Here is a 15,727-nt window from a genome sequence, read left to right on the forward strand (position 1 = left end):
GAACATTCCAGAAATCGGGTGCAATGCAGAAAGGTCTTACAAGGGCACAGAAGTACAGTATCTGCTGAGGGACTGGCATAGGTCTCTGAGCTAGCAACTGCTTGGCTTTCCTCCCTTTGGGGATAATATAACTCCCTGTTCTCAGGGACCGACTCATCTTTCTGCTGCTCTTTGACCCACATCTAGACCTTGAAAGATACCAGGCCTCACTTCTACACTATAATTTTGATGTTCTAGCCCTAAGGAAACCCTTCCCAGTGATTCCAATGCAAAGCACTCTAACCTGCTCCCAGGTGAAGCGCACAGAGGAAGGCACAACCACCAGGAGTGGCCATTCCTTCCGGTAAAAGGCTGCTATACAGATGGCTTGGATGGTCTTCCCCAGGCCCATGTCATCAGCAAGCAGCAGGCGGCCTCTTTTGGATATGGCAAAGCTGCAAGCAGACAGACAGGGTAAGGTGAGTATCACAGTCACATGGGGCCATTCTGTCCGTCTTAATTACCCCGTTACCACACAGAGCTGAGGGGGCCCCTCTATGCAGGCCGCAGCACTGACAGGAATGGGCCCCACTCTCAGCCAGATTCTCCTCCCAGAAAGGACAGGGCAGGAGCCACTTAGACAGAATAAGAGGAAAAGAGGGAACCAGATAGTGGAATGCAGAACAGCAAGTACACTGGACGGAGATATAGAAGACCACAGGCCACAGAGTCAAGAGTGAAGCCACAGAGAGAAAACTCCGTCCGAGCCAAGCACAGGAGCACAGGGGAACATGAGAGGCCATGACGCAACACCCACTCCAGGGGTTTGCTCTCCCCTGAGAAACGTGCCAGGAAGGACAGAAAGAAATGAGCGGAGTTAGAAATAAGGCATTCTGAGGATCAAAGCTCATTCTATATGCTCAGGAGCAGAGTGGGGCCGGCAGAAACTAAAGCTACGGGCAAAGGGACAGAGAAGGAGAGGCTGAGAGCTCGGCTTCCGCGGAGGGCTTTTCCACAGGCTGGCAGCTTCCAGGCACCTTGAAGCACCTGAGTGCACTGGGCCTTGCTGACAGCATGGAGACAAGGAGAGCCAGACGGGCCTCAACTGGAATCTCAATTCTGTCACTCAGTAGCTGTGCCTCCAACTGCGGCAGTGAGATTGGAGCATAGTACCTGACCCACCATTGGGAGAAGCAGTAAGAAAGCCCTGGCACCGTCCTAAACACCGAGGAACTGGTTCTGCTACAACCATCATCCCACAGAAGGGAGGAAGTAACGAGAGCAGAAACAGTGAAATGACTTGCTCGCGTTGAGGATGAATCACTGAGAAACTACAAAGATTCTGCACATCAGACATCTGGTCCCCTGCTCCAAACTCCAGTCCTTTTTCATCTTATTTGTAAAAACTGATTGCTGGCTCAGAAACCGAGTAGTGAGCTTCGGAACAGGTCTTTTCTTTCCTTCTTACACAGTAACTTGTGGGCACTATAAGACTCTTCAGCTGCCCCTGGCCTTCTGGTAAGATTCCCAAGATGCAAAAACCGAGCAGCTGTCTGGGGACCAGAGACCAGCACACCAAAGCCCAGCAGCACACGGGCCAGTAGGTATCCCGTCTGGAAACTTCCTCATCTCCTCAGCTGCCATAGGAAGCAGCCTTCCTCCCTCTCTGCAGCACAGAAACAGCACTAGTCTGGGCCGCCCACCTGTGGAACACCAGCCACGAGAGCCTGAAAAGAACACCTGGCTGAGCAGGGAGCAAGCTGGAGCAGAGAATTCTGGGGAGAAACCTCTTGCCTTCCGCTGCTGAGAACCAGGTTTCTCTACACCTGCAATCCAAAGCCCTGGCTGACTCATGGAACTGGGAATCAATGGTAACGATAAGCTTTGGTAATAACACACCTGGCTGTTTAATACTTAATGTTGAATATTTAATCTAGATGCTTCCAGACATGGATGCAATGAATACGTGTAAGTATTCATAAAAGAAGCATTTGAACCCCACCTGTGCTAAGCGATGGAATTCAAGCGAGAGAGAGCAAGAGGAAGATCAGGAATCTACCTAACACCCTCTCTCTGAAAGGGCATGAGATTAGACACAAGCTTGGCATCCACTCCGGAAAGATCAGCTTCAGGTATATCTGCTTTGGCTTTGAGAGACGTCTTCTCCAGCTGAGAGGCAAAAGCCAGGGTCACTGTCTTGGGTAGAGGCTCCAGCTTAACTTGCGGGAGATCACGTGATTTTGTAACTGGAAAGATAAAGCAGAGGTACGTGAGCCAGAATGCACAAGTCCGAAAGACCTGGGAAAGAGAAAGGGCTTTAGCACACAGTTCAGCAAGAGGCCTTCTGCTGCATGTTGTTTTCTCAAGAGGGCTCGCTGCAGAGCATGTTGCTAGCTGGGCACTGGACCAGACGACAGCCAGTGTCCGCTTTCTCTGGTCCTTAATACCTACAGATAAGAGGGTATTCATAGTGCAAAAGCGGTTTGGCTGACTATACAGTAATAAAAAGAACCGTCTGGTGTTTGTGGGTATTTTTCAACTAAAGTAATTAATTTTCTTTCTTTCTTTCTTTCTTTCTTTCTTTCTTTCTTTCTTTCTTTCTTTCCTTTTCTTTTCTTTCTTTTTTTCTGAGACAGGGTTTCTCTGTGCCTTTGGAGCCTGTCCTGGAACTCACTCTTGTAGACCAGGCTGATCTTTAATTTTCTTTCTTTATAGTTCCACTTAAAGACATAAAGGCTCATATCTATTAATATATTATAGTCATTCAAAATCACCCCAGAAAGATCCTAAAAAAGCAAGTCTTCCTAGAATGGTTCTAGTCTAGTTTTTGTTCTGATGACTTCAGCATTTGGGGGAAGAGAGCCCTTAAATCGCCTTCTGTCAACAGGCAGAAGAAACACTGTGCTCTTTAGTAAGAAGTCATTAGGGGTTCCCAATTAGACTGGTAGACAGTACTACTACTAACAAACTATCAAAAAGCAGAGTCCACGCACAGGCCACAAACCGAGAAAAACATGGACTTTCAATCTTGTTTCATATGAAAATAACTATCTCCTCTTAAGGCTTTATATTGTCATCTCTATAGCAAAGCAGCTACAGTGTCTGTCACTGGGAACACGTGTGTGGGGGGAGGGAGGGGGAGGAGGAGGCCCAGTTAGTAAAAGAACTTGTGCAAACGTGAAAACCAGAGTTTGGATACCAAGAACTGGTGTGGGAGAATTGCCTGTATTCTGTCAATCATGTTTTAAATAAATGCTGATTGGCTGGTAGCCAGGAAGGAAGTATAGGCGGAAAAACCAGACAGGAAGTAGAGGTGGGACAATGAGAACAGGAATATTCTGGAAAGAAGGAAGTTCTTCCCCCAGTCCTGTCCAGACACCAAAGAAGCAGGATGTGACCTGTCCCACTAAAAAAGGTCCTGAGCCATGTGCCTAACATAGATAAGAACAATGGGTTAATATAAGTTATAAGAGCGAATACAAAGTCTGAGCTAATATGCCAATCAGTTTTATAACTTATGTAGACCTTCTGCATGATTCTTTGGGACCTAACGACTGTGGGAACTGGGCAGGACAGAAACCCCAACAAGCAGGTCCTCATGTTACAGAATGGTGCCCAACACGGACAACGGCATCCACATAAAACCCTACACCACAGAACTCATGTAAAAGCCAGATTCAGAACATGAGTCTGCTATCCCAGGTTCCTCCAGGGAGATGATAGGTGAACACAGGAGATTCCCCAGGAGTTCCTGGACCAGCTACTTTCATGTATGCAGCAGAAAAGCAACAAAGAGACCTTGTATAAAAAGATAGAAAGTGGGGACTCCAGAGGTTTCCTTCTGATTTCCACACACACGACACAGCATGTGCATGCCCATGCATGTGCACACGCACACGCGCGCGCGCACACACACGCACGCACACACACACGCGCGCACACACACACACACACACACCAGCTGTTTCTGGAAAGTTTCCATAAACAGAATTAACAATAGAAATTAGAAATTAGGTAAGGCTGATGGAATATAAAGTAGGCTGTTCCCAGAACCTGGAAACAACCTAAATGCCCTCGACTGAAGAATGGATAAGGAAAATGTGGTACATTTACACAATGGAGTACTACACAGCATAAAAAAAATTACAACATCTTGAAATTTGCAGGCAAATGGATGAAGCTAGAAAACATCATATTGAGTGAGGTAACCCAGATCCAGAAAGATAGTTATATGTACTCACTCATAAGTGGTTTTTAAACATAAAGCAAAGAAAACCAGCCCACAACTCACAATCCCAGAGAACCTAGACAACAATGAGGACCTAAGAGAGACATACATGGATCTAATCTACATGGGAAGTAGAAAAAGACAAGATCTCCTGAGTAAATAGGGAGCATGGGAACCTTGGAAGAGGGTTGAAGGGGAGGGGAGAGGCAAGGAGGGGAGCAGAGAAAAATGTAGAGCTCAATAAAAATCAATAAAAAAAAGACTGCTAAAAAAATTAAAGTAGGCTGTTCTATACTGATGTAGAAATCTTTTTATCTCTTAAATTAAATCTGAATATGCTAATTTATACAAACTTTAGGAGATTGAGCACTCAGTGTACTTGGCAGAAGCCATTTTCATCATAATTCCAGCATTCTTTAGAACCCAAACACCTGGGAAAGCCAGCCGGGAGCGCAGAGCTGCTGGCGGCAAAGGCCTCTGTAAGCACCCCATGCTTTTCAACCATTCAGAGGGGAAGGACCCTATGCCACTGTCTCCCACAGCTCTGTTTCCAAAGCCCCGTATTGCTAGTTCAGCTAGTTCATTTCTGAGAACGCCACCCTTCCTCGGCGGCGCTGCCTATTGTCCCTTCTCGGTGCTGGTGAATGACAGGCATGTGCTGTCTGGCTTCATGAGTCATACAGAAGTCATTTCTACAAAAAGCTCTTTGGCAGGATGCACTAGCCACACAGCTGAGATGCTAGTGTTTCCAAACAGCAGCTGACAAGACAAGATCATAGAGAACCCTTCTGGACTGTGACAGCCAGGGAAAACAAAAGGCCTCATGCCAATTTCACTGCGGGCAGAAGGCGTCCAGTCACATGGAAAGAAGAGAAACCTCAGAGTCGCTGTCCTAGGGGAAATGACTCTCGCCATGTCCTTGATGACACACTCAGGTATCACCGCCATTTCTTAATTAGCATCTCAAGCACGTGTCCACTAGCCTGGCATCAACAATCCGACTTCACACATGAGGATCTCCAGGTGTGAAGTACGGTGCGAGCTCCCCAGGTCTGCAGCACCGATGGAAACCGAGCCAGGGTGAGGACCAGGCTCTTTTCAGAGAGCCCACTCTGGCCTCAGTGCTCAGAGCTGGCATCACGATTGCCTAATGGGTCAGGTTACAAATGCAGTAGGAGTTTAAATCTTGTTTCTGCCACCCCTGATTTACAGTGACTCCCAAATGTCCCCAGTAAGGAAAGGGAAGGCTTCCTTACTGGGACAATGTAACCAGGAAAAAGCATGTAAAAATTGCCAACTCAGGGCCGAGAAAATTACTAATGTCTAATACAAACTCGAGAAGTGTGGCCATTATGTATATTTTCTGCAAGAAGAACTGAGTTTACTAGATATCCTAAGGTCTATAGTCTACAAAATCTTAGGAAGCACTGTGGAAGGCTGACAGTTTCCAAGCTTTGCATCACCTGTGAATGCCACGAATCCTGCGGTGTCGGCCCATAAAAGGCAGAGAATTTTATTGCTCACATATTTGTCTTTCTTGGTCAAGGAAGACAATGATGTGACAGGAAAGAACTAATTCCTGTCTCTCATCAAAAATTCAGGTTAAGCCAACAGTTTCCTTTGAGTCAAAAGCTCCAAACAGCTGCCAGAGAACTTCAGATCCACACTGGCCATTTTACTGCGTCAGCCAGATTTTATGGATACTAAAATACCACCTCCTATTCAACTTGATCCCGCCGTTTACAGCAAGGCCTTCCTCAAGGAACAAAGTGTTTTTCTTTTGTATTTATTTGTTCCTTTGTATTTGTCTGCCAGTGAGACATATAGGAATTTTTAAAAACAAGAAAAAAAAATTTTTTTCAGATAGGGTCTCATGTAACCCAGGCTAGCCTCAACTTGCTAGGTAGCCAAGGATGACCTTGAACTTCTGCTTCCCCTGCTTCCACCTCCTGAGTATTGGGATAACAGGCACATGCTACCACACACACACTGGATCAAACACAGTCCTTAGGTATGCAAGGCAAATCCTCTATGATCTCCAGCCAAGAGATGTTTTTTCTTAATAAAAGGGCAAGTGGGACATAAAACAGTGAGCCATCTACCTGATACCTGATGCTACACAATATGTCAGGAGACATGGAGCACAGAAAGCAACCCAGCTCCACCCTCTTCCTCAAAGCCCTCCCCTGATGAGCAGGTAGCTCGTGCCTCCACACTCCCGGGCTGGCTAGCTCGCTGCTATGACTGGTACCCACACACAGCTCCTCCCACCCTCTGGGGGTCCCGTAGGTCCACAGGGCACCAGGAAGAGGGAAACAACTGTGAAAACTCACTGCTGTGTTAAGTTAGAGACTAGTGTTCCAGCACAGGCTATGACCACAACCACCTGTCCCCGGCACATTAGGATTTAGGTTTGTCCAAGAAGAATACAATGATAAGCCAAACAGGCAGCTCCCTTTTGTGGTCACGGTAGCTGTGCACTCATCCCTTCTCTTGGTCAGTCTCTAAGTCCTGTTCAAATTCTTCACATCAGGTCCAGACTTCCACATCTGACAGATGCAACCCCAGATGCAGCCTCAAACCACAACACTCTCCTACCTTCTGGTCATCCAGTTCTGGAGGTAAACTGAGGTTGTCTAAAGTCACTTCCATCCCAGCACTCCCCTGAGTTCCCAAGTCTGTATCCTTCCCTTCAGCTGTCTATGACGGCAGGAAGGCTTCCAGGCCCTGGGAATTTCAACAGTACCGTCTTGCCCTTATGGATCAAGAGCCCTGCGTCCGAATGGTTTTCACAAAGCTGCTGGGACTGGCAGGCTTGAAGAGAGCAAGCCAAGTACGTCTTTCACCAGCTACTCTGCCCCCAAGCTTAGGAAGGTACCACTATTATGGCAGCAGGGAGGAGAAACCTCCCTTCTGAGCGATTTAGAGCTAAGGCTTCTACTAAAGGTCAAGACCGTGATGAAAAGCAGAGAGGTGGCTTTTCTTACTGAGTTTATTGTGCTCCTCCAGAAGAAAGCTCCACTTCCTGGTCTTGACATCTGCAATGAGAAGAGAGAAAGAAGCACACACTCATTCATTCACTTCCCAACTTCATGAACTTCCAGCAAGTTCTCATGATGGACGTGGTAGTCCTGAGGTGGGTACCATAGCCACCACCAGGGAACTTATTAGAAACACATCCACCCCCATCCATAGCTAAAGCGCTAACTCCTATTAGGCGTGTTTCCATGCATGCCTAAATTTGACACCACTGTCTTAGGGTACAGGAAGGCATTTCTTTGTAGGGCAGCTGCTGTTTTTCTGTTCTGCTAAGGCCAAAATAGAAACAAACGGGTTTAAAGTCAAAGCAGCAATGCACTTTACATTGGCCAAGACAACACCAACCAGGCAATTAAGAAAACAGTAGGATGTTCTCTTTGGAAAACTTAGAGATAAAGTGGGTGCCATTACGAGTTCACTCTCTGTGACAACTGAGGGGTCACTGCCCTGTAGAAACAGCTATCCCTCTCTCAGGAAGCTCAGTGTGAACAAAGACAGATCTGCGGAGCCCGCAGAGGTCAATCACTTGCCGTAATTCCTGGAATCCATCTGTTTAAACAGTGTGATCAGCTCCTCTGAATAGCCAATGTCAACCTCAAAGCGGGTGCGGGAGATGAGTATGCACTTCCCCGAGACAAAGGCAAGGGACGGAGCTGAGGGAAGGCTGGTCTGTCCCCTGCCACTGTCATCAACCTCTTCCAACGGCTGGAGGGAGACCGTGGAGAGTCGCTCGGCCGCTTTCACTGTGAAGAGGAGGAAAGGACCAAAGTGATTAGGAGGATGGCATTGGATGACTGTCACCTGACCCGGGACACCCAGAAGGGCAAGACAGAGCAGCCAATTCTGTTTCTTAAAATCCTGAATTAAAAACGGGTGTAGCTTGTGATGATGGCTGATGCTGTCAGCAAACTCTGTAGGCCGGAGAATCTGCTGGAGCTGACACACCACAGAGCGCCCTGGCACCTAGGCAGAACGACTCTACCACTGCTTAGAGAACAGGATGAGAAACAGGCCTGACAGGCCACAGACACACAACTCTCCACGTTAGTTTATTACATATCGCGGATGTGCTTTGTGGTCTCAAAAGAAAGTAACAAAGAAAAAAAACCCGACACTGACTTAAAAGGCAAATTAGCTAAGTCAAGACATTTGCAGAAAACTTAACAAAGAGGAAAAGGACAAAAGGAAAGCATGGAGAAGCAGCCCACTAGAAACAGCAGGGAGAGTGGATCAAAAACAGAAATGTTCAACTTTACCAACAACCAAAGGAAGGAAAAACCATTTTTTATTTATCAACGTTGCAGATAAAACGAACAAACAAACAAAAAGACACAGAAAAACATTTATATTACTACTTGAGAAAAAAAAACTTTTGGGGAAATTGGTGAAATAAGCATGAGTTTTAAGAGATTCTACTTCCGGGAACTGAAATTTTAAACATAAACCTTTGCACACTGAGGATGGAAAACCAGGAAACAGGAAGCAAATTAAACAGCAAGAAAATGACTTAGGTAACTCTGTCATATTCATACAACAAAACATTATGCAATCAGTCATTTTTTCCTGTCAGTATGAAGTTTTGGAAAAGACAAAGTACAAAATTTACCACATTCAATAGTGCAAAATATTTTGAGGTTCACAGTGGTCCATTATAACGATGACAGCCATATACTCATCACCCAGAACTGCTAGCTTTATTAAAATAAAAACGTTTATGAGAAAGGCAGGGTACAGATGATCCACAAATGTAACACTGTTTCACTTAATGACAGAAAAAGTGGGAAATTACAGAATCCAAGCGTCAGTGATGGATGAGTCCAGAGACCGGGAGTCAATTACCCTTCTCTGGACACTAATGTGCTGTGAGCTGAGTGTGGGCAGGGTTAAAAAATACAGCTCAAAAAAAAAAAAAAAAATACAGCTCAATACTGAAGTGCTGACCTAGCTCAGCTGAGGTCCTGGATTCCATCCCCAACACTATAGGAAAAGAAAGGGGGGGGGGGGCGCAAGATGAAGTAATGAAGTATCCACAGACACATTTAGATCAGTAAGTGTAAGAAGAATAACTGGGCCAAGGATGTGGTTGAGTAGTTGCTTACTATGCACACGGCTTTGAGTTTAATCCTCAGTACTTAAAAAAGGAAACAAAAGCTGGGAGTGTTGGTGCACACCTTGAATCCCAGCACCTGGCAGGCTGAAACACTTGAATCTCTAGGAGTGTGAGGCCAGCCTGGTCTGCAGAGTGAGTTCCAGGCCAACAAGGGCTGTACAGAAACAATGTCTTGAAAAAACAAATACACAAACTATACATTCACACACACACACACACTCACACACACACACATATATATAATTTGAAATAAAAATATAAAAAGACACTAAAATGATAAGCCTATGTGAAACTTAAAAATGGAAATACAATTTATAAATCCAAAGCCACTGCAGGGGACTTCAGGGTATCCAGAGGGTTCACACACTCCAGTCAACTTTATCTAAAGAGACACAAGGAGACTTTTGTGCCTAATACTCTTTAAAAAAAAAAATAGGTGGAGCAGTATTAAAAGTAATCATACCAAACAAAAAGTCAAGGAGAAAGGCCTCAGGAGGGATGAGCAAGCCTGCCTATAACTTTACCTCAGATTCCTTTCCTCAGAACCGAGCAAACATGTTTCTGTGCAGGTCTAGTCCACAGCAGCCCTAGCAAGGAGCAGCATATTACCTAGTCACATGTTTTACAAAGAAGAGACCACGGAAAGAAGAGAAAATTCCACAGAAATTGGCCCATCACTACCCAGAAAATGTCCTGGTGAACCCAAAGAATTCTACCTCATGGGCCAGATCCTCAGAGAAGTAATCTGAGCATTGGTCCTCAGCTCCTGAAGGGCAGAGAGGAGTGGGTGTGGACACGGCTGCTGAGAACAGGGGAGAATGGGAAACAAGAGACACAGGAATTTCTTTGAAAGAGGCAGGAAAAGGGGACAGTGTACCGGGCTTTCTTTTGGGTCACCAACCAGCTCCCCAACCACCAGTTATGAATGCTCAGAATCATCTTACCTTTTGTTTTAATCTTTTTCTCTTTATCTACGGCTTGTCTCGGTGCTTTTTTACCTTTCTTTCATCCTGTGTATTTTACTTTCCTGCTTCCTCCATGTCTGGCTGGCTGGTGGCTGCCTGGCTTCTGACCCTGGGTGTCTCCCTCTCTTCCTCCCTCGTTCTCTCTCATTCTCTTCTATTTTTCTCTTTGCCTGCCAGCCCCACCTGGCTGCCCAGCTACCAGCAGTTCAAGTCCCTTAGGCAGGCAAGGTGAACAGCAACACATCTTTACATAATTAAACAAATACAGCAGGAACAAATGTGGCACACCTTTACACAGTTAACAAAGGCAGCAGGAATAAATGTGGCACACCTTTACACCGTTAACAAAGGCAGCAGAAACAAATGTAACACTCCGACACATAGCTACAGTAATACTCTGCAACATAAACAAATGGAACACATCTTTGCCCAGTTAAATATTCCACAAGAGGACAGAAATATCGTTATAAGACATACACAGAAGACAGAGGGACACCCAGGGCTGGCGGTGACTGGACACCACAGGATGGACCTGCCTGAGCTCCTGAATTTTGGGGTTCGCTAAGCAGTGTCAGAGGTTAAACAATCTTCTCCTTAGGAGCAAGGCCTGACACAACTGCCTGTCACTGTTGGAGCTGGCACAGCCCAAGGGGAACAGGCACTCCGGTTTGAATTCCAGTTGCATAACTAATTAGCTGTGTGTCCCTGCATTAGTTGCTCACTAGAGACATCATTTCCCCGTTTGTAAAGTGGGTGTTAGGAGAGATAAGAGACACCATGCAGCTGCGGGCTGAGAAGAGCCCAGTGCACAGAACCAGCATCAGGTGCAGCTGCGGGCTGAGAAGAGCCCAGTGCACAGAACCAGCATCAGGTGCAGCTGCGGGCTGAGAAGAGCCCAGTGCACAGAACCATCATCAGGTGCTAGCCTTTGCTAATGTCCCACTTACTCAGGGCTCTGTAGTCGGCCATGGTGAAGTCCCATGTCTTCGTAACAGGATCTGAAATAAACAGAAGGCTCAGCACTTTTTGTCTCCATTTGTACTCTGACACTCTGTAAGAGTTTATTTCCTGAACAGATAGAGGCCAAACTCAAAGTTGTTGATGGGCAAGTTCTCACAGACTTAAAAATCTCTATATGAGACAAATAACAAATACGGGTAATTCTGCTTCGTGAAGATGGAATCTCAGGTCCAGGGAAGACACGGAACTAAGTGGGCTGAGGCAGTCAGGACTGGAACCCAAACCCTCTGAACTGCCGTGTGGTTGGGCAATGGTATGAGCAGTGGCTCTGAGGAGTAGCAGAGCTAGCCACACCCTAGCTCTCCCCTCAGATGTTACTCAACCTTACTAGTCCATCACTTTAAAAACTGAAAGGAAGGCAGGCAGTGGTGGTGCACACCTTTAATCCCAGCACTCGGGAGGCAGAGGCAGGCGGATCTGAGTTTGAGGCCAGCCTGGTCTACAAGAGCTAGTTCCGGGACAGGCTCCAAGGCTACAGAGAAACCCTGTCTTGAAGAACAAAAAACAAACAAACAAGAAAAAAATGAAAGGAAAAAAAAAAATCTATGGATTTCAAACTATTGTTTTTAGGCTTCGATGCTACACTACATTCGCTGCACCTGGCAGAGGAACAGCCTCCGCAGCAAAGTAAGCTCTCTCTACGGCCCTGCACTAGCTGAGTTTGACGGCTGCGTGAGGCAATGTCTATCACAAAGGGAAACGCTGGCTAAAATAGAAAAATGTAATGTGCCAATGTGCCCTCTTAATATTTATGAGAAACTGTTAGAACAGAGTCCAAAAATAGGAAAAAGAAAAAGCCTCATTACCATAGTGTCTGCTGGGCAGAGACTTGAACACGGCAATGAGCTCTTTGTTGTAGCCGATCTTCACCTGAAAACGATCCCCCATCCTTATGCATGTTCCCTGAAGACAGCTTACTTTCTGGGGCGAGGTTTGTAGTTTCTTTGGGGGTCTCCCTTCAGTTCTAGGTGTTTCTCCCCCTAAGGCATAATAGGTGTCCGAACCACTCTGTCCAGAGGTGGAGGGCTTCACGGTCTTGGCCTCTAACTCGGGATCCCTGGGAAACAGTCCAGAGGAGGAAGCCACTGTGTCCTGGGAGCTCTGTGCTTTAGCCAAAGGCTCCTGGGTTGTGGTAGCAATGGATGTCGACTTGACCTTATGAGAAGCCTGGGGATTACCGTGACGTGGTGTATAACCCGAAGGCTGCTGGTCAGAGGTGTTTGCAGGACCTGGGGCAGGGTTTGAGCACGCTGCAGGCCTCTCTCCCTGGATCTTCCATAGTCCCTTCGCCGGCTCTGGTGTGCTGGGCTGAACATGGTTGGAACTGTGACCTCTCTGATCAGCAGGAAATGAATTACTGAGATTCCGTTGTGTGAAAAGGACACCGTGGCCCACAGGCTTAGAAGGCCCCGCTGGAAGATTCCCCAAAGGGCCCGAAACAGTGGGGCCTGAAGCCGTGCCCTGAGGCTGTTCTGATAACTTCTCAGCTCTACGGGCCAGGGCCTTTTGTCGATTCTCTTCAATCTTTCTCTTCTGTTCCTCAGTAAGTAGCAGGGACATTTTAACATGAATAGGCTTACGCAGGAATGTCACCTCTTAATTGGGCAGCCGGCAAAAGCTGTGAAAGGCGAAAACACTGACGTAAACACTGTGTTCACTATGCTCCTCTTTGATCCGACAAGCTTTAGTCCCAGGGAACGTATTAGAAAAAGCTAAAGGACAAACTGCGTTTTCTTTTATAATTAAAATGAAAGTGTGCGTGCGTGCGTGTGCGCGCGCACACACACGCACAGTAAGTAGCATATGTTAAAATAATGATCCTGATGAAAAAGCAAACAGTAAATCCAAAACTGATTGTATTTCAGCTGGAGTATTTTTCTCCCTCCCATTCCCTAGCCAAAGAGAGTTAGCAGGGCCTGAGGAAGTTTCACCGGGAAACCTAGCATCATTAGAAAGCACAAAGACTTCATTTTAAACGAGAAAGAACAATGGATTAGACATACCATGGCGTGCCACTCGCTCAAGCAGCCTGTTTCCAGCCCAGGGAAGGGAAAGGAACATGAGCCTCGCAGAGTCTGCACACTCAACTGTCCCCTTGTATCCGGTCCTCACTACACGTCTGCATGGCAACCTGCAGGGCCCAACACAAGCCAGAGCAGCAGGCCTTCCGGCCTGATTTCCAAAATGTACCGGCAAAGTGACTCTTGGAAAAACAAGGGGAGAAGTGGGGGAGAGGGGGGCAGTGGTTACTGTACCAAATACAAAGACGTAAAGGGAGTTCAACTGTCTTCTCACCTGCCACACGTTACCATGTTAACTCAGGGCACCACTTTAAAGTTTTCTTTTTTTCTTTTCTTTCTTTCTTTCTTTTTTTTTTTTTTTTTTTCTTTTCAAGACAGGGTTTCTCTATAGCTTTGGAGCCTGTCCTGGAACTTCTCTTGTAGACCAGGCTGCCCTCGAACTCACAGAGATCCGCCTGCCTCTGCCTCCTGAGTGCTGGGATTAAAGGCTAAAGACGTGCATTTTGAAGTTTTCTTGCCACATACTTGGAAAATACAGCTATTCATCACAAAGTAGGGTCATCCTATACATTTTATTTTGTACTGTGATTTAATTTACCCTATTGGCTGGACCAGTTCTACAGTATTTTAGAAGTAGGGGCCAGAACACCCAATTCTCTGCCGGGTTCAGCCTTATAAAGTTTATAAACACAGGAAATACTCCAGTAGCACTGAGTCGTCAAAGGAGGGTCTAGACTCTAAACTTTAGAGGGCTTAAGATTGTCTTCTCTGTTAATACTCCCTTTAAACAAAGCACCCCAAAACATCTGTTCTCACAGATGTTATACTACTGCCAGACAGCAGCAGTTAAAACTTTCTGCCTTGTGCTAGGGTGATCTACCTAACTGCCAAGGTCTGGTATGTTGACTGACCACCCCAGAGGGATGAGAGGTCGCACTAACAAGCCACAAACCACAAATGCACACACACACACACACACACACCGACGTAGACATCCTCTTTGCTGGGACCTGGGCTTCACTTCCTTTCTGGGGCACCTCCCGAGCCCTGCGAGGAGCGGGCGTCCCGCCCCACTTTGCCTCTAACTTGGATCCTTCCCAAGCTCCCTCCTCTAGCCGCGTTTGGTCTCGTCCGCCTCCAAGGCCGCTGCCTCCTTCCCAGCACGCTTTCTTACCTAGCGAGGCCCGTAAAGTGAGGCACATTTGCAGAAGAGCCCTCACTCAGGAGCGTCTTCAAAGCCCTACCTAGACAGTTTACGCTTCTAACTAGACTATTAGAGGAACTGAAACTCAAAATGCCGCCAGTTCACGCATCTTGGGGCGGACAGCGGGCCATGAGTGGCTCGGCCACCGTCGAACTACACTTCCCAGCAGCCAATACGGCTAGAGAGGCGGGTCATGAACAGGGGTTTATAACACATTTGGTGTGAGGCCTTCTGGGGTTTGTAGTTTGAGTTCGAAAGCCTGCCAATTGGCGGGCTGATGACGTTGAGGGCGGAGTAAGGTATGGTGCCTGGGAGTTGTAGGTCTCGATCTCTCCAAATGTTCAGTCAGGCGTAAAGGCAGCCAGTGATGCTTGGCATTCAATGTCAGTGGTATCGCCAGTGGACATCTCAGACAGCCAGACTGATTAATAATGATTTTCCTGACGCACCCCTTTCTAATAGTGTTGTCCTTATAATTTAAGACCCAGCCGCTGTCTGAGTCTCTGCTCTCATGGACAAAAGAGGAACTGGCATTGTTAGAGCCTTCATTAGTCAGTGATGATCGTTGAGATGAACCTCCCTTAATTCTTACTACAACCTATAAAACATAGACTGGATCTTTTGTATCTCAGTCTTGTCTGGTATTAACTCAGTATCTGAGGATGACTTTCCTGTCTCTGCCTCCTACAGACCTGCACCTCATGAGATTTTCCTCTCTCTCTCTCTCTCTCTCTCTCTCTCTCTCTCTCTCTCTCTCTCTCTCTCTCCTTGCTTCCCTTTTTTCTTGCTTTTCTTTTTCTCTTCTCCCTCTCTCCCTTCCTCCCTTCCTCTCTCCCTCCTCCTTCTCCTCCTCTTCCTCCACCTCCTCCTCGTCCTCCTCTCTCTTCCTCCTCCTCCTCCTCCTCCTCCTCCTCCTCCTCCTCCTCCTCCTCCTCCTCCTCCTTTTTTAAAGACAGGATCTCACAGTGTATCCCTGTCTGGCCTAGAACTAACAGATCCTTCTCTGGAGTGCTGTGATTAAAGGTGTGTACCACCACACTCAGCTCTATTATTCTCGTTTTATAGATAAGAAAACTGAACCAGAACTGGTCCACAATTTTCTCAAGGTCGTATTCAGCTAGCTTGTTGTTCTGACTCCAAAACCCTTGTATCTATCCGATG

At 46.7% G+C, this 15,727-nt stretch overlaps 1 protein-coding gene across 2 annotated transcripts in view; it reads right to left on the reverse strand.

Moving 5' to 3' along the window:
• The window catches only part of Smarcal1 (SWI/SNF related, matrix associated, actin dependent regulator of chromatin, subfamily a like 1), a 48,863-nt gene extending 34,186 nt beyond the window's left edge, over positions 1-14,677 (reverse strand). The window contains exons 1-8 of one of the 2 annotated variants that reach the window (XM_057763147.1): positions 14,537-14,677; positions 13,345-13,544; positions 12,148-12,959; positions 11,269-11,319; positions 7,777-7,989; positions 7,195-7,245; positions 2,039-2,225; positions 284-434 (exon numbers count right to left, since the gene is read on the reverse strand). In XM_057763147.1, the coding sequence (XP_057619130.1) occupies positions 284-434; positions 2,039-2,225; positions 7,195-7,245; positions 7,777-7,989; positions 11,269-11,319; positions 12,148-12,901 (1,407 nt within the window). In that variant the 5' untranslated portion in view covers positions 12,902-12,959; positions 13,345-13,544; positions 14,537-14,677. The remainder of the gene's footprint in view (positions 1-283; positions 435-2,038; positions 2,226-7,194; positions 7,246-7,776; positions 7,990-11,268; positions 11,320-12,147; positions 12,960-13,344; positions 13,545-14,536) is intronic. The other variant, XM_057763148.1, reaches the window with a different exon arrangement.
• Positions 14,678-15,727: the final 1,050 nt, after the last annotated feature.

The sequence above is a fragment of the Chionomys nivalis genome, chromosome 2 (genome assembly GCF_950005125.1).
Source record: "Chionomys nivalis chromosome 2, mChiNiv1.1, whole genome shotgun sequence".
Taxonomy (NCBI): Eukaryota; Metazoa; Chordata; class Mammalia; order Rodentia; family Cricetidae; genus Chionomys; species Chionomys nivalis.